Genomic DNA, 20988 nt, shown 5'->3' on the forward strand with positions numbered 1-20988 from the left:
ACTGTCCAAACAAGACTGCAGTGGTTAAAGCTACATTCATACTTTACTTTCAATTGAAATTTCAAGTTGATAACATTAACACTTGTTATTCTACAATTATTCGTATCATTCTATGTTTGGGTGCGATCCTCTGAAGTACCCGATAGCTCTAGAAATAGGCTCAATAAAAGAAAATTCCCCATCTACACTTCCTAGTGGTAGAAGACGGGCAACGCCGACAGGTGGCTAACAAGAGAAGGACCGAGTAGATTGCTGGTATAAGCAACCAACCAGCTTGCTGGATAGGGCACTTTTTTGTCCTGAGGGTGAGAAATCACCCTCGAAGACGAATGAACTACCTAATGTAGTCAACGGCATAAGATCAGGCAGACAAGGGGAAACCACCTGATTATTTTCCAAAGACAGCGTCTGGATGTACAACTCAAAGATATAGGTTTGCCGAGCAATCCGGCTAGCGACCGGCGCTGCCCTGAGGCCGGGTCAGGCAGTGAGAATGTGCTACCGGACATGCGAGGGTGAAGGGCCAGGCCCCTCATGTGAAAGATGCTATTGGATCCATCACTAAACTACAGTTGAGAAAGGACATATCCATAGGCATCTGGAACGTCTAAGATCTCCTCCATGGGGAAACTCAACCTCATAGAGCGAGAATTGATGCGGGAGAAGATAGACATCTGCAATATTTCAAAAACACACTGGAAAGACCAAAGCCACTTATGCACGGAGCATCACAACATCTACATCTCTGGGGGTGCGGACAGAGGACAAATCGGGGTTGCTTTCATAGTCAACAAGAGAATCGTTTGGGCCGTCAGCTCGTACGATCTTATTAACGACAGGATAATTAGGATAACTCTTGCAGCCAAACTAAAGACCATCCACCTGATACAAGTGTACATGCCCAAAAGTGATTCCCCTGACGAAGAGGTAGAGACAGTCTACGGCATAGTAAATGAATATCTACAAAACACTCTTACAAAGAAATCAGTATTCATCATTAGCGACTTCAACGCTAAGGTGGGACAAACAGACGAAGCGCACCTGAAAAACGTGGTGGGGGCTTTCGGGCTGGGGTGCAAAATGAGAGAGGGGAACGTCATGTTCAATTCGCAATAGACAACAACCTCGCCATAACGAACACTATGTTCAAACACAATTACATACTGATTAGAAAGAGGTGGAGAACGTCGGTAAAGAATGTGAAAGCCAACGTGGAGCAGAATGTAACTCCGACCACAACCTGCTTCAAAGAAGTTTCGCCTAAAAACTTAAATTTTTGAAGAAAAAAAAAAGAAGCAAAAAGCGTATCTAACATAAGCTGAAGGACAATCCCGGCTTTAAAATGAGCAGCAATGCCAACACATTCTGGCAAAACATCAAGGAATGGATCGCAGGAGCAGTTAAAGAGAGCGGAATAACCCAAGCCCAGAAAAAAAGCACTGGACGACCGATGACACCTTGCAACTTGTGGAAGAAAAACGACGTATCAAAAGCGGCATGGGCAACGCGGACAGCACGGATCAGTTGGATCAAATCAACCAGCAGATTAAGCAAGCCTGCAGACAGGATAAGAACGACTTCCTGAAAAATACCTGCACTGAGCTGGAACTCTATGCCAGCCGGCATGAAATCCATGAGCTCTTCCAGACAGTGAAATACCTGACAAGAGAATTTAAGCCTCAGACTCAACTCATCAAGGACGAGCAAGGAGTTAAGATAACAGACCCAGCAGGCATTGTAGAAGTATGGCGGCGATACTGCGCTAGGTTCTTCAAGGACGACCTGGGACGGACGGACATACTCTACGAACTGGAACCCCCCATCTTGCGCTCGGAGATAAAAAAAGCTATCAACAAGTTAAGGAATAGAAAGTCACCTGGGACGGACGGCATAACGGCAGACGTCATCAAAGCCATGGGACAAGCTGGAGTGGACGCAATGTTGAAACTGTGCAACAACATCTGGAGGACGGGACGGTGCGCGGTGGCCGGATGACTGGTGCCACTTGATCTTCATCCTCATCTATAAGAAAGGCTCTCCCACCGACTGCTCAAACTACAGAACGGTGACTCTCATCCCTCATGCCAGCAAGATACTTTTGCATGTTATTTATGACAGACTCAAAAATTTTCTACTGCCAGAAATAGCTGTAAAGCAGTGTGGCTTTATACCGGGTAAGGGCACCAGGTATACCAACAAGTTCTAAACGTACCAGATTGTGGAAAAAACAAGAGAATTCAACGTCACGACTTTTCTCAGTTTTGTTGACTACACCAATGCGTTTGATTTAGTGAAGTGGACACCACTCTGGACCATTTTACTGGAATTGGGAGTCTTGCAGCACCTGGTAAAGTTTATACGGAGTTTATACGAGAGCAATACAGCGGCCGTCCGGGTAAATCAAACAACGTCCAGCAATTTGAAAGCAAAAGCCGGCACGAGGCATGGATGTGTTCTCTCATCTATCCTCTTCAACAGTTACACGGAGTATATAATGAGAAAAATACTGGAGGGGTGAAAAGAAGGAATCTCCGTAGGGGAAAGGAAAATCAGCAACCTGAGGTATGCCGATGACACGCTGATCCTAGATGCTAGTAAGCCAAGAATTGGAGATCTTCATGGAGAAGCTTACACTGACAAGCAGGGAATACGGCCTGGAGATCAACAGACCTAAGACGAAAGTGATAATCATCGACAGGCAGAGAAACAATCAGCCCAATGTGAGGGAGATAGCAGGCTTTGAGGTCGTTGAGAAACTCGTCTACTTGGGCTCCATGATATCCAATAAAAGAAAATGTTTTGACGAAATTAGGAGAAGAGTGACCAGATCAGCCACCACAAAGCTTAGTCAAATATAGATCGGACTATTTTATTTTTTCAAAGATTTTTTAAGGAAAGAAATTACAAATTTCAAAAAATTTTATATTTAATCACACACACACACAGAATATATTTACATGTATGTATGTATGTGTATGTGTTTATTGTATTTCCCCTCAGGGTTTACAAGGCGTTTTTAAACGAGGAACGTACCCAAACCTCTTACAAACGTTCCCCTTTATTCATTTCCTGGCCTTTTGCGACCTCACAATAACTCTTTTTCCCTTCCCTTATCCCTCTCCTCTTCCTTCCCGACTTCGTTCGTCTCCCTCCACCTCTTCCTGTCTCATCTCTTCCTTCCTGTCTGTCTCCTGCCCTGTGGTCTGTTGGTCCTCTTCCCCGCTCCTGTGAAGTTTCTCCTCCGTCTCTCTCGTGCTCTCCTCCACCTCCTACCTCCTCTCACTCCTGCTCTCCTCCTCTCCTCCACTCTCTCTCCTATTCTAATTTCCCCTCCCTCTCTCTCTCTCTCTTATCCTCGCCTCCACCTATCTGTCCTCCGCTATCTTTACCCTTCGCCTCTTTCTTGCTTTCCTTCTATCCTCTAGCACCCTCCCCTTCTCCTCCTCCTCCCGTTCCTAGCCCTCAACGTTACCCCTCCCCTTTATACCTCCTCCCATTTTCCCTCCTCCTCCTTCCATTCTATCTCCCTTCCATCCACCCACCGTCTCCTGTTTTCCACCCTCGCTCTTCTTCCCTTGTCCCTCTCTTCCTTCGCCTTCTCCAACATCCTCCACCTTGTCCTCCTCTCTTCCATCGACAGGTCCTCGTCCACCCCAATCCCCCACCTCTGCCTAACCTCTCCAAATCTTCCCAGCAACTCTGCCCTCTCCCTCTCATTCTCCATCTCCACTATCAAAACCTCTCTCCCTCCTTCCCCTTTCCTTTCCCAGACCCTTCTAATCTTTGGCTCTTTCCCCAGTACCTTCTCTGCTATCCGTACCATCATGCCCCTCCTTTCTTCCGCGTCCCTTCCATCCAACCCTCTCCATACTACATTCTTCTTTCTTCTCTCCTTTTGCTCTCTCTCTTCCTCCAGCCTCTTTACTCTCTCCTTTAGTCTCCTCGTCTTCTCTTCCTCTTCCTTCCTCCTTCTCTCCATCTCCTCCCTCGGCCCTTCTCCTTTCTCCCTACCTTTCCTCTTCTCCAGATCCTCGCTTCTCCGCTTCTCCAATCTCCAGCCTTCCCCCTGACCAAGCATCCTCTCCCTCTCCTTCCTTTCCTCTTTTTCCTCTCTTTCTTTCCTTTCCCTTTTTCTCCTCACTTCCTCCTCCCTGTCTTCTACCGCCCTCCGCGCTCTATTCCTCTCTTCTGTTCCCTCCTCCTCCCTACTCTTCTCCTCCGGTCCTCCCTTGCCCTCCTTGGCCGTCCTTTCTTCTCTGTAGCCTCTGTCTTCCTTCTCCCTGCTCGCTCTCCCTTCTGTTTCCTTTTTATTCTCATCCTTCCTTCTCCCCCCTTTTTCCTCCCCCTGTGTATGTCCTCTTGCCGCGTACCTGTTCTCCTCCTCCTTTCTCCTATCTTCCTCGCTGGCCACCTCCTCCCACCAGTCTCTTCCCCACCCCTTCTCGCTCCAACCTCCCTCGCTGCCTTCCGTTCCATCCTCCTCCGTCATCTCCTTTCTTGCCACTCCCCTGTTGCTCCTCTTCATCCTCGCTGGTTCCTTTTCCCTCCCTCTCCACCCGTTGCTCTCATCTGTCTCTCTTTCCTCCTCCTCATCCTGCTCCTCGCTTTCCTCGCACCGCCAGCGCCCCTCCTCCAGCCTCTCCAACCTCACTCCAATCTCCTTTAATTTCTTCCTGATGCCTTTTCCTTCCCGTCCTATTTCTTCCCTGATTTCCTGGCCTATCTTCCTGACTTCTTTCCTGATCTCCTCCACCCACTCTGTCTCCTCCGACCTTTGCCCCATCCCTGCCATCGTCTCTTTTCTTATCCCTGTATAAACAAGCCGTATGTATGTTATTTATTGCACCTCTCTTCTCCCTCTATCTCCGTCCGTCTCCGCTTCTCCCTCGCCTCTCTTGTTCCTCCTCTACTTACAGTCCTCCTTCCGCTCCTCCACGGTTTTTCTCCTTCGCATCTCCCTTACACCTTTTCTTTTCACCTTCCGTATACTTTCCTCCTTTACACTTCACCTCTGCCAGTGCGTCCAACTTTTCTCGGTTCCCTACCTCTTCTTTCAGTCGTGCCATCCCTTTTCAGCTGCTATCCAGCGCCGCCGTCTCACTTTCTTCCATTTGCTGCGCCCTCTATCCTCTCCGCTTTCTCCACACAACCTCTCGCCCATTGCTGTCCCGCGCTGCCGCCGCTGCCGCATCTATTATCCTCCTCCTCCGCGCTCATCACCCTCGGTGCGCCTGTGCGAGCGCCGCGTTGCTCTCGCGTCAGTTCTGTTGCCCCCGCTCGTCTCCCCCCTCTCGCTCCATCAGTCTCTTTCCTAACCTCCATATTACTCCGCCTTTTTCATCCTCCTCTCCTCCTGCTTCGATTTTCCCGTCTCCTTCACTTCCTCATCTTCCTCTCTGCTCTCTCCATCCAATCCACCTCCTCCGTCCTCTCTCTCTCCTTTCTCTCTCCTCTCGCACCACGTTCTCTGCTCCTCTCTCCTTGGGCCGTCCACCACGTCCAAGTCCGTTACACCATCTCCCCAGAATATATTTACATATTACTACATTATATTTTTTTAGTTACATATGTACAGAAATTCTTTTACGCACTTACAACTATTTTTACAAAATTAAAAAACTATTTACAATATAATACAAGAACATTTTTTTTGTTACCCTAAAGTGGCAGAAAACGTGTTAACCTAACTTAAAAATAAAGAAGAAAGAGAAAAAGAGTTATTCACTCCACGTAACCGTACGGAAGTGAATAACAATTATTGATAAATCTACGTTTTACCAATACCGGTGCGCACGTTTTCGTTTCTTCGCGAGTTACAATTTCATGAAACGCGCTGCGGCGAATTGCACTAAAACGTAGATTTATCACCGTCTTCGTCGCCGACGACGTTCCTCCCTCTTCCTCATCTCTACCTTCTCTCTCTCTTTGTATTATTAAGTTTTTAATACTATTAAAATTTACAGCTATAAAATTTCTATAATTTAAAGTAATACCTTTTACTTTACTCGACTCCACAGTACGTTCGTCCGGTGTACGAACAATATAAGCGTAGAATTTCGGCCCGCCCGACACGAACTTCTCGATATAGCTGCCGTTGCCGTAGCTCTCGAGTTCGTCCGTCATGTCGCCGAGGAAGTTACCGGTACGCGGTTCGTACTCGTTCGGATCGCCTGTACTTACATATATACAAGAGTCGGTATCGTAGTATAAAACGCGTCTATCTAATGCTTCTAAACAATCGTATAATTTTAAGCGCGCTTGTGCCGTCGTGTACGCTGCGATCACGACATTTGTCAATGGAGAAGCCACGACGGCCTCTTCTCGTAGCCGCCACGAAGCATATATCTCCTCGTCGTTGACGGGTAATATGTCGATTATCTCGTGCTCGGGACTCGTGAGCAAAGTCATGAAACGCAAACAAGATTTCACGACCTCGGTCTGAGGCAGATTGGTTCGCTGACCGAATTTCCCCCAGAAAGAATTTAAACAGAGTTTTGCGACCGAGCGCAGGCCGGGATTCCGCACGATGTTGTCCTTATCGAGAACAACACCCTCGGTTTCCGCGTATTCTCGCAGGTATCGTTCTTTCGCCTCGTCGTCATAACAATCGCTCGGCCACCCACTAGCTTCTTGTTTTAATTTCAAAAATGTATTTATGTATTCGGCGAACAAACCACCCTGCCGAGTAACGGGGTCATATCGCGCAATTTTATATTGCCATATTTTGCTCACATTTGTCACGCGATATCTCTTCTCGACGGCTTTGCGCAAATTGACGGATACCCAAGTACCCTCGAATTCACGATCGGCGAGATTATCGTGAGTGCACGCGGCCTGCGAGAACGTTTTACAGCAGCTACGGCATAACGCGAATAATAATTTTCCGCGTACGCGATATGGGAGTACCGGGTGAAAAAGATCGCGCGGTGGCAGTACTCGGCATCGGATGAGTCCTTCGATCGAATCAAAATTATAATTTGGTGCAGTTCCGATTATCGCTCGGCATTTTTCACCGATAAAAATATCGGGGTGACCGATCGGAAAAGCACCGGTTTTCAATACGTAGGGATACAGAGAGCATACGTCCACGTAACGTATTTTCTCCGTACTCCGAATTTTGCGTCAGGTGGCGATGTTTCCCGTGCGTCCTCCGTAAAATGCGTCGCGAGGATCGAGAAGTGAATTTTTCAACAATGGGTGATTTTCTACATAATCTTTCATCGCCTGATTTTTTCGCAACTCACGGTCAAAATCGCACTCCCACATCTCCGACACGAGGTACCCCCTTCTTCGGAGACGACATGTCATCGCGAGTGTTCGTTCGTAGCGCGCGTCGATCGTGTCCTCGCGATTCGCGGACGAAGGCTTTCTATCGCGATTCACTTGAAAACATGTGGGACATCCGTGCCAAAAGCAACCGTGAAATTGTAGTACGTATCGGCGGGTCTCGTCGTCGTCGTCATTAGTCGGCGTCTCGTAATATCCATCAACGCGCGTGCCGTCGATTTTATGCTCGCGCCCTCGCCCTGCGTGAATTATGGGATGCCCGAGCTCGTGCTCCATCCACACCAGCCACTGTAGAGCTTTACGCGAGTGATTATCGGCGAATCTGTGCGCCGGAATGATTCCTATTTTTTCCTTGCGCAGAAAGTTTTTGCGAAAAACTCTCATACACGTGGAAGCGATAGTCGTGCATTCTTTGAACGGACACACGTTCCCGCATTCCCAAAAAAATTTTCTGAAAGCCATGCACGCGCGTCGAAGAATATCCACGTCGTTACGGCAATATTTAATATTTTCACTTTGAAAATTAAAAATAAAGTTGTTACGCGTCATCTCCGCGTGCCACGAAAAAAAGTGTTCGCGTTCTTTCGGTTTCATTTGCTCGGGAGAAAAATATCGTGTGTCGGGTATCGGACCGATATAATCTTGATTTTCGCGGGTGTTAAACAAATGTGGAAAAATACTTTTATTCAATGTATCCTGCAGCCCGAAAGCTTTAGGTAATTCGGATAATTTCATAGGCATATAATTTAAGCTATCGATAAATTTTGTATGTCCGACCGTCATCACGACTATTTTCGTTCCGTTTAAAATTATTTGTGGCTCTTCAATCTTTTCTGTATTTTCAACTAAATACTTTAGAATAAATTGCGCATCAAACGCTTTCGCATTATGCGCGATGCAAATATATTTTTTTTTTACATTTTGTTGTTTGCGTTACAAAATCAACAAACTCTTTTACAGGATCGCGCCGAAATACAAACTCGCGCACTCCACACCAACGGCATCGCTCCGACATGTCGTCTATCGCGGCGCACGCTTCGCAAATCTGTTGCGCGACGCAGAGAGTCGGTACGTGAACTTTGACGTTGTCCGTACCTTCGAGCGTCTCGTCTTGACGCGTTTCAAAATCATAGAACACGAATGCGACGCGTTCTTTTTTGCTATCACGTTTGTTCGTTGCATTCACCCCGTCATTTTCGTTTCCAAGCGATGCCTCTCCCCCCCGTGCCAGCGTAGTACTCGTACCCTCGCCCAGGTCGTCGTTTACGTCGGCATTACGTCGAAGAGGCCGCATAAAACATAAATGATTAACGGACTGCAACGAACAACACGTCTTGCAATACGAAACGCCGCATTCGTGTCGCGAACCTCTCTTGACGAATCGCCCGCAATTATCGCAAATCTTCACGGAACTGCAGACGCTCGCGAGCGATTTACCGTCGTAAGATTGTTGCGCGAGATGACGTTCGAAACACGAGTTTCCGAAAAACGCACGATTACACGCCGCGCACTTGACAATTTCTACTTCGGGATTCTCGCACGAGGGTGTAGCGTAACAGCACGGACATTTTTTCGAACAGCAATGTCCTCTGTCTTTACGATACGCAGTGTTGCACGACACGCAAAATTCTTTTTGAGTACCGGCAGCGGCATTCAAATTTAAAATCGGATTGTAATGGCGCGAACGCTCGTAAAACATGATATTTAAACGGCACGTAGGCTTGCGTTCTAACGAGGCGAGTAATTCGGCACCGTCGTACAAAGGATTTTCGCCTCTACCAAAATTATTGGAATTATATACGATTATTGCTACATTTTCATTCGCGAGAAAGTGTTGAAAACGTGTAATCTCCGAAATTCCACACCCGTCTTCGGGTATCGTAACACCGGCGTTCCTCACCAGCTCTAATGCTAATTCACGCTGAAGCGCGGAAGTCCGGCATCTTACGGTATTTCACCTGTCGTGCAACACTCCCGTACGTAGATTTCCGCGCTCGCGACAAATTCGTGCCAACACGAGGGAACGTGGTAGGCACAAATTATCTCGATTACCGAGATCTAAAATTGACCGCTTAGTGATGGCTGTTATCCTGTTTGTCGCACCCCCACGACCTACCGGCATCGCAACGTTGAAAACGCGCACGTCAAAATTTTGCGCGATATTAATTCCCCCGTTACTTTGCGCGATCGAACTCACGAGCCATATATTCTCGGGTGTTAAATCTCGTGCTGGGCGAAACAATAGCCTCGTTGGACCGTGCGTTAGTTCCGCCGACTCGAACGATAAGCCGACGTAATCTCCCGGACCAGTCGAACGTAACGCGTACGCGTGAATCTCGCGGAACGCGTTTTCTAACCAAGGCACGGTATCCTCGCCTTCGGGTATCGGACGTACTCTAAAACTAGCCTCCCTACCGAATATTCGGAAATTTCTAAATTGTCGCGCGTTTTCTGCCACTAAATCTATATAATTAAATTGACCGACCTGGTAATGTTGTTGCTGTTGCTGCTGCTGCTGCTGCTGATGGTGATCCTGCTGATGTGCCTGCTCCTGATGTTCCTCTTGCTCCCTCTCCACGGGGGTATTTTCCTCCTCCTTCACCTCATCGTTTCTCTGCGATTGAGATCCGTCAGCGTCGGCAGCAACAGTATTTCACCCCTCCTCCTCGCTAGCACTCTGCGTTTGCGTATCATCATCATCGTCAGTGTTTGGAGCAACAGCAGCGGTAGGACGATCCGCACCACCTCCACCCGACTGTACTAAAAAATAAAAAAAACTTAGTATCGTACAATATCGATTTATATTACGTTTAAAAAGTTAAAATTTTTTTCACGACCGCGATAGAGCATACTAAGGTAACTCACCTTTAGTTGCTTTTATCACTGGCGTAGGTCGAACGTTCTTTTTTTTTTAATGTTTGTCTCTTACTAATTTTTCGGAGACAAGGATCGAACCGGCGAGTAAGAAACATCTAATCAGAAATAATTACTTGTGTGATTAAAACAAAAAAAATTACGGAATTAAAATTATAATAGACAAATATTATTACCTTTATAATTTCTGGGTGCGTATCTCTCGTCGTCGTCGTCGTCGTCGTCGTCGTCGTCGTCGTCGTCATCGTCGTCGTTGTCATCGTCATCGGTTTCACTAATAATATCATGGTCAATATTATCGATATTATCATCACTCTCCTCCCCCTTCTCCTCCTCCTCCTCCTCCTCCGCTTCGTTCATCACCTCCTGCAATTCTTCTGCGTTTCGAACTTCTTGTTCTTGTTCATGTTCTGCTTCTTCTTCTTCCTCTTCTTCTTCCTCTTCCTCTTCTTCCTCGTCGTCGTCGTCGTCGTCGTCTTCCATCAATATTCGGTCGATCACCCCATCGATCGTCGAAACATCATCATCAGATTCCGATCCTTGTTATTCTTCTTTTTTTACTTCCCTTCCTGGTAAAATGTAACATTTCGTTATTGCTTCCTCATAGAGAAAGCTTTGTTTTCGTGAAATCGTTTACGGATTTTTGTTTGCGTATAAAGTTGGATCTAGTCATCCAAATTTAAATTAATTATATATGAAATAGGGGTAGAAGAAACCAAAGAAGAGATTGGTTTTGAAGTTTTTTATGCCAATATGTTCATATTGTTGTAAAAGGTCAAAATATCGCGTTAAAAAAAATGTCCGTATGTGTGTGTGTGTGTATGTGCGGATTTGATGTCCGTGGTTGCTCTAACTTCCGCAAATATTGAGATATCGGGCTGTTTTTTTTTTAATCGATAGAGTATCATTCAAGGAAAGTTGGTATTGAATTTGGCGATGATCGGTAAAGGGGTTCTTTTTTAAAAAAATTTTAAATTTTTTTTGAAATGTCCGTGGTTGCTCTAACTTCCGCAAATATTGAGATATCGGGCTGTTTTTTTTTTAATCGATAGAGTATCATTTAAGGAAAATTGGTATTGAATTTGGTGATGATCGGTAAAGGGGTTCTTTTTTAAAAAAATTTTAAATTTTTTTTTAATGTCCGTGGTTGCTCTAACTTCCACAAATATTGAGATATCGAGCTGTTTTTTTTTTAATCGATAGAGTATCATTCAAGGAAAGTTGGTATTGAATTTGGAGATGATCGGTAAAGGGGTTCTTTTTTAAGAAAATGTTAAATTTTTTTTTAAATGTCCGTGGTTGCTCTAACTTCCACAAATATTGAGATATCGAGCTGTTTTTTTTTTAATCGATAGAGTATCATTCAAGGAAAGTTGGTATTGAATTTGGAGATAATCGGTAAAGGGGTTCTTTTTTAAAAAAATTTTAAATTTTTTTAGAAATGTCCGTGGTTGCTCTAACTTCCACAAATATTGAGATATCGAGCTGTTCTTTTTTTTTTAATCGATAGAGTATCATTCAAGGAAAGTTGGTATTGAATTTGGAGATGATCGGTAAAGGGGTTCTTTTTTTAAAAAATTTTAAATTTTTTTAGAAATGTCCGTCGTTGCTCTAACTTCCACAAATATTGAAATATCGAGCTGTTTTTTTTTTAATCAATAGAATATCATTCAAGGAAAGTTGGTATTGAATTTGGCGATGATCGGTAAAGGGGTTTTTTTTTTTTTAAATTTAAATTTTTTTAGAAATGTCCGCGGTTGCTCTAACTTCCACAAATATTGAGATATCGAGCTGTTTTTTTTTTAATCCAAATTACAGTTTCTTCATATTTCATTAATGTTTCAAGGAGTTTATCGTCCATTCCATCATCCAAAACTAAATAATTTAAAGAATATTATTTTTTTTTCAAAAAAAATTAAATTAATATATTTATATAATAATTAATTAATTATTACTTTTTCTACATTCTTCCATTTCACTTTTAAAATCTTCCATTTATATATTCCATTTATTTATATATTTGTGTTTCCGAAAAAATTAAGAGGTCGGCTTGTTTATACCATTTATCACAATTTATATTGGTAATATTTTTATTCAAAGAACGTACGTTCTGGTATATAATTTTTATTATATTTCCTTTTATAACTTTTGAGTACGCTAATTCTAGAATTTTCTCTCGTTTAAGTCTTTTTATTTCTAATTCTAAAGAATTTTCTGCGGATGGTTTTTTTGGAGGTATAAATCTACCCAAAATGTATAAATCTGATATTTTGGTTACTCTACTTAGTGCTACGTACAACATTGATCTCGTCATACAATAATTATTTCTTAGATCAATGCATACTTTCTCATAAGTTTGGCCTTGGCTTTTATGAATTGTTAAAGCTTCAGCGAAAGTTAGAACTTCGACCACCGTTAATATTACATATTTACATATTTTAATAAGTGTGCAAGTTGAAACTTGCACATTGCTTCCTCATAGTTATTAAGTGTGCAAGTTAAAACTTGCACATTGCTTCCTCATAGTTATTAAGTGTGCAAGTTGAAACTTGCACATTGCTTCCTCATAGTTATTAAGTGTGCAAGTTGAAACTTGGACATTGCTTCCTTAGAGTTATTAAGTGTGCAAGTTGAAACTTGGACATTGCTTCCTTAGAGTTATTAAGTGTGCAAGTTGAAACTTGGACATTGCTTCCTTAGAGTTATTAAGTGTGCAAGTTGAAACTTGCACATTGCTTCCTTAGAGTTCTTAAATGTGCAAGCAGAAGCTTGCACATTGCTTTCTTAGAGTTATTAAGTGTGCAAGCAGAAACTTGCACATTGCTTTCTTAGAGTTTTTAAGTGTGCGAGTAGAAATCTGCATATTGGTTCAGTTTTTAAGTGGGCAAGTATTTTTTTATTTTTTTATTTTAGTGAATGTACATAATTATGTATACAGGCTCCTAAAGAGTTAAATGTGCGAGTAGAAACCTGCACATTACTTCATTAGAGTTTTTAAGTGTTTAAGTAGAAACCTTCGCACACAAAGCTTCCTCTATGAGGAAGCCAAAACAAATAAATACTGAAAATACATTGAAAAAAATAAATGCTTCCTCTATGAGGAAGCCAAAACAAATAAATACTGAAAATACATTGAAAAAAATAAATGCTTCCTCATAGAGGAAGCTTTGTGTGCGAAGGTTTCTACTTAAACACTTAAAAACTCTAATGAAGTAATGTGCAGGTTTCTACTCGCACACTTAACTCTTTAGGAGCCTGTATACATAATTATGTACATTCACTAAAATAAAAAAATAAAAAAATACTTGCCCACTTAAAAACTGAACCAATATGCAGATTTCTACTCGCACACTTAAAAACTCTAAGAAAGCAATGTGCAAGTTTCTGCTTGCACACTTAATAACTCTAAGAAAGCAATGTGCAAGCTTCTGCTTGCACATTTAAGAACTCTAAGGAAGCAATGTGCAAGTTTCAACTTGCACACTTAATAACTCTAAGGAAGCAATGTCCAAGTTTCAACTTGCACACTTAATAACTCTAAGGAAGCAATGTCCAAGTTTCAACTTGCACACTTAATAACTCTAAGGAAGCAATGTCCAAGTTTCAACTTGCACACTTAATAACTATGAGGAAGCAATGTGCAAGTTTCAACTTGCACACTTTTTTTTTATTTGCTGCTAAATTTTTATCTTAATTTATTTTTTAAAAACTTACCACGCGGCGTATTAAATATGACCGAATCGGGTGAGCCCACAATTCTCACCTCCGCTTCTTGATCTGCTTCTTCTTCTTCCACCTCCTTTTCTTCTTCATCGTCATCTAAAACAGTATAAATTATATTTGTTTTATTATACAAATATTGCAAGTGTTAGCTTTTGCGCGTTAGTATTATAGTCTCTTACCGGAAGATAAATCGATGACGGGGATGTTGTCTGCGGGTGGTGGTGCCACGATTCTAGCTCTTCCTATAAAATTTAATATTTATAATATTTGTTTTTTAATGATTAATTAATTTTATTATTTTTAACTTACGTGCTGGTACTGCCTCTTCAGCAATGTTTTCTTTCGCTCGACGTCTCTGTCCTCGTCAGACCGGTTGGACAGCGACAATACGGTTCTCTACTATTAAATTAATTTAAATTTTAATAATAAACTCCGTTATATTAAAATTTTAAGGTGCAATTTTTATTTCTAACACTTGCCTATTCCGCCGTTACGACGCATAAATCTCGCAATATGCCCTCTTCCTGCGTCTTCTTCTTCGTGATCAAAACCCTCACGCAATGATAAAATAATGTTCACCAATCTTTGATTTCTCTTACAGTAACCTAGTTCATCCATAACGGATAACAGGGAACTGGAGCACCCATCCGCGAAAGGGAAAAAAGACGATAATTCGCCTCTTCGTCGTTTGTCACTGCTTCTAACTTACGTTGCTCATTTAAGCGATTGCTTAAATTGCAACTCACTTTGAAAAAATCGACTAAAATTGAGCGGAGAAACATTTTTGCGACACTTCACTTGTCTGACTAACTATAAGAGCGTTGCAAGACGACTCTAGTACGACCGGAGGTCGTGTAGTCAAGTAAGGACTAACGCTCAGATATAGTGTTACAGACTATTTATAGTTGAAAATATTTTCAAAAACTTCTAGAATAATGGCGTGATAAAAATTTTCTAGCTATCCCATTGATTACCAAATTCGAGGTTTTCCCGCCCATTTTCTTCCCGCTCTCCATTACCCGCGGAAGGGTGAAAGGTTTTCGGAGAAAAGTTATTTTTTTTTGGCATAAACCCTTTTCCGTCTTGTTCACAAAACCATATTCTTTTATTTAAAGCCTTACAAAGAATTCCTTATTAAAACTTTCTAGTAATGCTTTATTCCAACATGTAACTAGACGGTTTTATTATCGCAACTGAGAAATTTATTGATTTATTGCTTCCAGTGTAAAAAGCCAAAAACTTCTAGAATAATGGCGTGACAAAAATTGTCTAAGGTCCTGGTTAACAAATTCGAATCTTTCCCGCTCACTTTCTCTCCACCCTCCCTTTCCGGCGGAAGAAAAAAGTTTTCGGAGAAAGGTTATCCTATGCCATAAACCCTTTTCCGTCTATTGTTCACAAAATTATATTTTTTTATCTAAGGACATACAAAGAATTCTGTATTAAATGATTGAAAGATAAAAAAAACTCGAATAAATTTTTGTTTTTTTTTTATTTTTTAGAAATATTTTTATTTAAAATTTAAAAATTTTTTAACTAATACGCTTTTCGTATAAAATTTTTAACCGTTCACTTTATTAACAAATTCTCTTAACCCCCTATAAACTACCTATATTTCAGAATTTATAGTTAAAACTAAAAAAATCTAGAAAAGTTTAGAAAAATCTAAAGATTTCTAATTTTTTATCTGCGCGCGCAGACTAATTTTTCTAGAACGTTGCAAACAAAGTTAACGTTTTGATTAACGTTACAAAACCAGAATCATTCGAGTCCCAACGTTCGAAGCGACAAGTTCGCCAGTGAAAAAGTATATTTCTCTCATCTGACTTTTCGATTAATGTGTGTGTGTGTGTGTGTCAGCCGATATTACGAAGAAATAAGAACAATGGCTAGTCACAGAGAAGACGTTAATAATTCTGAGAAGCGGATGTTCACTCGCGATATTCCTGATAAAGGGATTCCCGATAAGGGACGTAACTTCGAGGGAAGAAACGAGCAATTACATATGCTGCTATCGACAACATATGGACTCAACAGCTCCCATACGAAGAAAATTCACGTGGGTTTGCAAGCAACATGTGAGGGAGTTTTCGTGCCGATGGTCAAATTAACCGGCAACTGTGCGGACGGCGTTTATTTCGACGAGAAATCGTGGCAGCAGTTTCAAGAGAACATGGGACTCGTGAGCGAATATTTAAATGGAGAAAGCAAATTAAAGCCGAATTTTATCTCCATTAACAATATCTCCGTCAATTTTACTTCGGCCTACGGAGCAAGATCCAAATTATTGCTGGCGTACAAGGAAAACGAGGAAGATACTTCTGCCAGGACGGATAAACGAACAAGCGAGGAATTGTCCACCGACGAAGAAACGAAAAACATACGCTGTGGCAATTGTGATGCAGAAGCCTACATTTCTCGGACTGAAAAATATTGCAAAATGTATCGATGCACATTTATTACATTTAAAATCAGTGGCCGATAATGTTAACAATTGCGCGCGTTATCTTATTAACGAAATAGAGTTTCTAAATTTCTAAAAAATCTTTCTAAAAGTTATATAGATGAGAATATTGTGAAATTAACTCTCAGAGGAAATTACTTCGACATCGAGCTTAATGTACGTACGCAAATAACCGATTTAAATTTCATTGATACATTCGGGGAGAATGAGAGGAGATTATTAATAATTGGAATGGAGCGGTTCCTGATACTTAAAATCTGATCCACATGTAAGCCTCTCGTGTTACCCTCCGTGCTCGCAGACAGGATGAATCTCTAACCATTTGCAAAGAAGAACGGCGTAAATGGTTCACTGTTCCATACGTTGAGGGAATCTCCGATGATTTTACAAGAGTTGTCGGGGATTAATGTCAGATTGTCTTTCTTCAGCCTAAACAAACTTAAAAAATTTATTAAAGTACAAAAGGATGTCCTCCCAGCTCAATCGAATAAAAATGTGGTTTACAAAATTTCCTGTAGAGAATGTGACGCGTCATACGTAGGCCAAACTAAAAGGCAATTAAAAACCCGAATTTCTGAACATCGGAGCCACATTAATAGAATTACTTCAACACAATCTGTCGTCACTGAACACAGGCAGAATCTAGATCACGATTTTGACTGGGAGAATGTGGAAATTCTAGACAAAGAGAAATATTTATCCAGGAGACTAATTTCTGAAATGATTCACATAAAACTACAGGAAAATAGTATTAATTTGCAAAATGTCACCGATTTTCTACATCACGCATACATGACTATTTTAAATAAATTGTAAACAATGCCTACGATTGATGTCCTTATTGGCTGTACAATTGTTATGACGCGTCGAGCTCTCGTGCTCTCATTGGTATTTTGAATTTGTCACAATAATACTTTTATCATCGACACAACTATCTATGTATACATTCGAGTTCTGACTGCGTTACGTTAAATGTTTTTATTCCGTCCTTCGTTTTTAAAATGTCGATGCTACCGACAAGTCACTTCGATTATTTATTAATTCCCACGTTCTCTTTGACCATTTGGTAAGTTAATCACTGTCTCGTGTTAATTAAGTTTTGATTTTATACATCAAAATCTTACAGATAAGGATCATTTGGTACAAATAACACGAGTCGACCTTGCTATTTAGTTTGGAGATCGTGGGCTAACCATTGTTATCGCTGAGGATGGCTCGAAAATGAGCCGAAACGTTTGAAGTTATATCCAAGAAGATGAATAAATGAGACATTACGCAAGAAGAACCGCGTTTGACCCTTATAGCCTCTTTTCTTCCCGTTTTGTTAATTCTCGAGGGTCTGTTTACGATTTACTAATTAATACAGATTCCTGAATTCACGAGTATGTTCCCGCATGGCCATAAAGGTCTGCTGTGGACCAATCTTATTTGTAGCAACAATGATATGAGGAGAGAAAGCGACGATCAAGAAAAACTTACGAATTCCGTGATAAATTTTCGCGTATGACAGATTCTTTGTTGCGACATGTTATATGTATGCGAGTGCTTGGGAGACTGAGCGGACAAAGAAAGAAACAAGGTGTCCCGAGGTATAAATATAAACATTTAAACAGACATGATGACACTGTCGTATATCGAGTTTAAGTTCTCCGTATCTTTTTTTAACTTAATCGTGTTCTTATTTTTTTTTATAAAGAACATCTCAGCGATCTCTCTAATTTTCCAGTGAAGTTCTTTGTGTAATATTTTCGGATCTGACCACTTAAAATTATGGTCATTCTGTATCCGATGTTTACTTATGACAGAGAAATTGCTGTCATGTTTTTTGATATCGCTGAAATGTTCCTTCACTCTTGTTTCAAGATGTGTCTTTGTCTGGCCAATGTAGGACGCGTCGCAATTCTCGCAGTCAATTTTGTAAACTACATTAGTTTCCCTGTTAGTCGCTAATCTGTCCTTGCCTTTCCTAATGACAGCACTGAGTTTTTTCGGTATCTTATATACTACATCACAGCGGACTTTCTCAAGAGTACCCCGTATGCCCGCGCTTAAGCCCTTCACGTAAAGGATCACCACACATTTGCGTACGTCAAACGTGCTGTCGCGTTCGGAATTGTTAGCGCTCAAGTTCCTTCTATTTTCTAATTGTCGCAATCTACTGTTAATATGCTTATTAACCAACTTAATCGGGAAGCTATTATCCACAAGGATATCTTTAATAATATTAATGTTGACGTGATGGAAACGCTCATCTGACAACAAGATAGCATGATCCACTAAGTAATTTATGCTGTTGATTTTATATTTAAGTGGATGGTTAGAAAAGTAATTAATGTATCTCCCCGAGAAAGTTGGTTTCTTATGCCAATTAGTGATTAACTCCTCACCGTCCCTAATCACAATAGTATCTAGAAACGGCAGCGAATCATCAGTTTCAATTTCGTAGGTGAAACGCAACCGTGGGTGGTAAACATTGAACGCTTCCAATAAAGCATTTATAGCTCGTTTCGGCACTATGGTAAAAATGTCATCTACATAGCGGAGGTAGATACGAACATCGAAGTCCTATAAACTTAAACAGTGAGTCTCAAGGTCCTCCATGACCATATCAGCCAATATTGGAGAGAGGAGAGATCCCATGGGACTACCATAGATCTGCTATTAAACTGGCCATCGAAACAAAAGCTAGTGGAATGTAAAATCAATTCTATGGCATGGAGGAACTGGGACAAACTGAGCTCAGTATTTTGTGAGATATAATGCCATCTTTTTCTCACCGACTCATACACCAACTCGTTCGGGATGTTGGTGAACAAATCTGTGACATCAAGAGACACAAGGATTTCGTCAGAGTCAATCCTCACATTCGCAATTCCTTTTACAAACGACCAACCATCCCTTACATGAGATCGTGGTTTGGGGATAGAGTTATGCAAAATCTCATGTATAAAGCGCGCGACATTGTAGAAGGGACTGCCTATTGCTGACACAATGACACGCATAGGAAATCTGGTTTTGTGTATCTTCGGCAGGCCGTAACAACGAGGAAGATTTCCATTCGTACAATGTAACTGTTTGAAGATTTGATAATCAATGATGTCATTGTCATGCCACGACTTTACGAGTTGGTTAATCTTAGTTGTGATCTGTTTAATGGGATTTTTACCCACCTTCTTATAAATGGAGGCGTCACTTAATACCTCTGACATACGATTAATATAGTCAAACCTATCCATGATCACCGTTATTTGGCCTTTGTCAGCCTTGGTGACAAAAACTTCATCGTTATCGCGCAAAAATTTTTTTAAAAAGAGTTGAAGAGAACTGGCTATTGCGCTCCGCATTCCGTTAATAGCATTCGGAGGAAACTTTTGGCTGTTAATCTCGACGTTCTTGTGATTAGGGACGGTGAGGAGTTAATCACTAATTGGCATAGAAAACCAACTTTCTCGGGGAGATACATTAATTACTCTTCTAACCATCCACTTAAATATAAAATCAACAGCATAAATTACTTAGTGGATTATGCTATCTTGTTGTCAGATGAGCGTTTCCATCACGCCAACATTAATATTATTAAAGATATCCTTGTGGATAATAGCTTCCCGATTAAGTTGGTTAATAAGCATATTAACAATAAATTGCGATAATTAGAAAACAGAAGGAACTTGAGCGCTAACAATTCCGAACGCGACAGCACGTTTGACGTACGCAAATGTGTGGTGATCCCTTACGTGAAGGGCTTAAGCGCGGGCATACGGGGTACTCTTGAGAGAGTCCGCTGTGATGTAGTATATAAGATACCGAAAAAACTCAGTGCTGTCATCAGGAGAAGCAAGGACAGATTAGCGACTAACAGGGAAACTAATGTAGTTTACAAAATTGACTGCGAGAATTGCGACGCGTCCTACATTGGCCAGACGAAGACACATCTTGAAACAAGAGTGAAGGAACATTTCAGCGATATCAAAAAACATGACAGCAATTTCTCTGTCATAAGTAAACACCGGATACAGAATGACCATAATTTTAAGTAGTCAGATCCGAAAATATTACACAAAGAATCTCACTGGAAAATGAGAGAGATCGCTGAGATGTTTTTTATAAAGAAAAATAAGAACACGATTAATTTAAAAAAAGATACGGAGAACTTAAACTTGATATACGACAGTGTCATCATGTCTGTTTAAATGTTTATATTTATACCTCGGGACACCTTGTTTCTTTCTTTGTCCGCTCAGTCTCCCAAGCACTCGCATACATATAACATGTCGCAACAAAGAATCTGTCATACGCAAAAATTTATCACGGAATTCGTAAGTTTTTTTTGATCGTCGCTTTCTCTCCTCATATCATTGTTGCTACAAATAAGATTGGTCCACAGCTGACCTTTATGGCCATGCGGGAACATGCTCGTGAACTCTGGAATCTGTATTAATTATGTGACGAGTCAATAGATGATATAGGTATTGCTCACTATTTAACGTCGTTAATTTAATATTTATTTCGATTCATTTATATTGTTTGTTTTTTCTTGCTGTTCCTGTTTCAGTTCGCACTTCAAAAGGGCTCGAATCTTGAGCCAAAACGTCGTGCATTTTTGTACATATTGCGCCAGTTAATCGAGAAATAAATTGAAT

General features: G+C 41.3%; 2 protein-coding genes and 1 pseudogene across 2 annotated transcripts in view; 2 read left to right on the forward strand and 1 right to left on the reverse strand.

Annotated features, from left to right (window-relative positions):
* Positions 1 to 13437, forward strand: part of LOC143901664 (uncharacterized) — a 202359-nt gene extending 188922 nt beyond the window's left edge. The window contains exon 4 of the mRNA XM_077414092.1: positions 13263 to 13437. Within this exon, the coding sequence (XP_077270218.1) occupies positions 13263 to 13286 (24 nt within the window). The 3' untranslated portion in view covers positions 13287 to 13437. The remainder of the gene's footprint in view (positions 1 to 13262) is intronic.
* LOC143901589 (uncharacterized) lies at positions 5098 to 10521 on the reverse strand. Its single transcript, XM_077414016.1, has 6 exons — positions 10476 to 10521; positions 9945 to 10047; positions 9773 to 9899; positions 7245 to 7638; positions 5994 to 6953; positions 5098 to 5231 (listed from the first exon to the last, which is right to left on the reverse strand). Exons 1-6 carry the CDS (start codon positions 10519 to 10521, stop codon positions 5098 to 5100), a joined length of 1764 nt encoding a protein of 587 aa, XP_077270142.1.
* A 2332-nt stretch (positions 13438 to 15769) lies between the features above and the next one.
* On the forward strand, positions 15770 to 16609 carry LOC143901606 (uncharacterized; annotated as a pseudogene).
* Positions 16610 to 20988: the final 4379 nt, after the last annotated feature.

The sequence above is a fragment of the Temnothorax americanus genome, unplaced genomic scaffold (genome assembly GCF_048541705.1).
Source record: "Temnothorax americanus isolate GAGA-0224 unplaced genomic scaffold, ASM4854170v1 Scaffold35, whole genome shotgun sequence".
Taxonomy (NCBI): domain Eukaryota; kingdom Metazoa; phylum Arthropoda; class Insecta; order Hymenoptera; family Formicidae; genus Temnothorax; species Temnothorax americanus.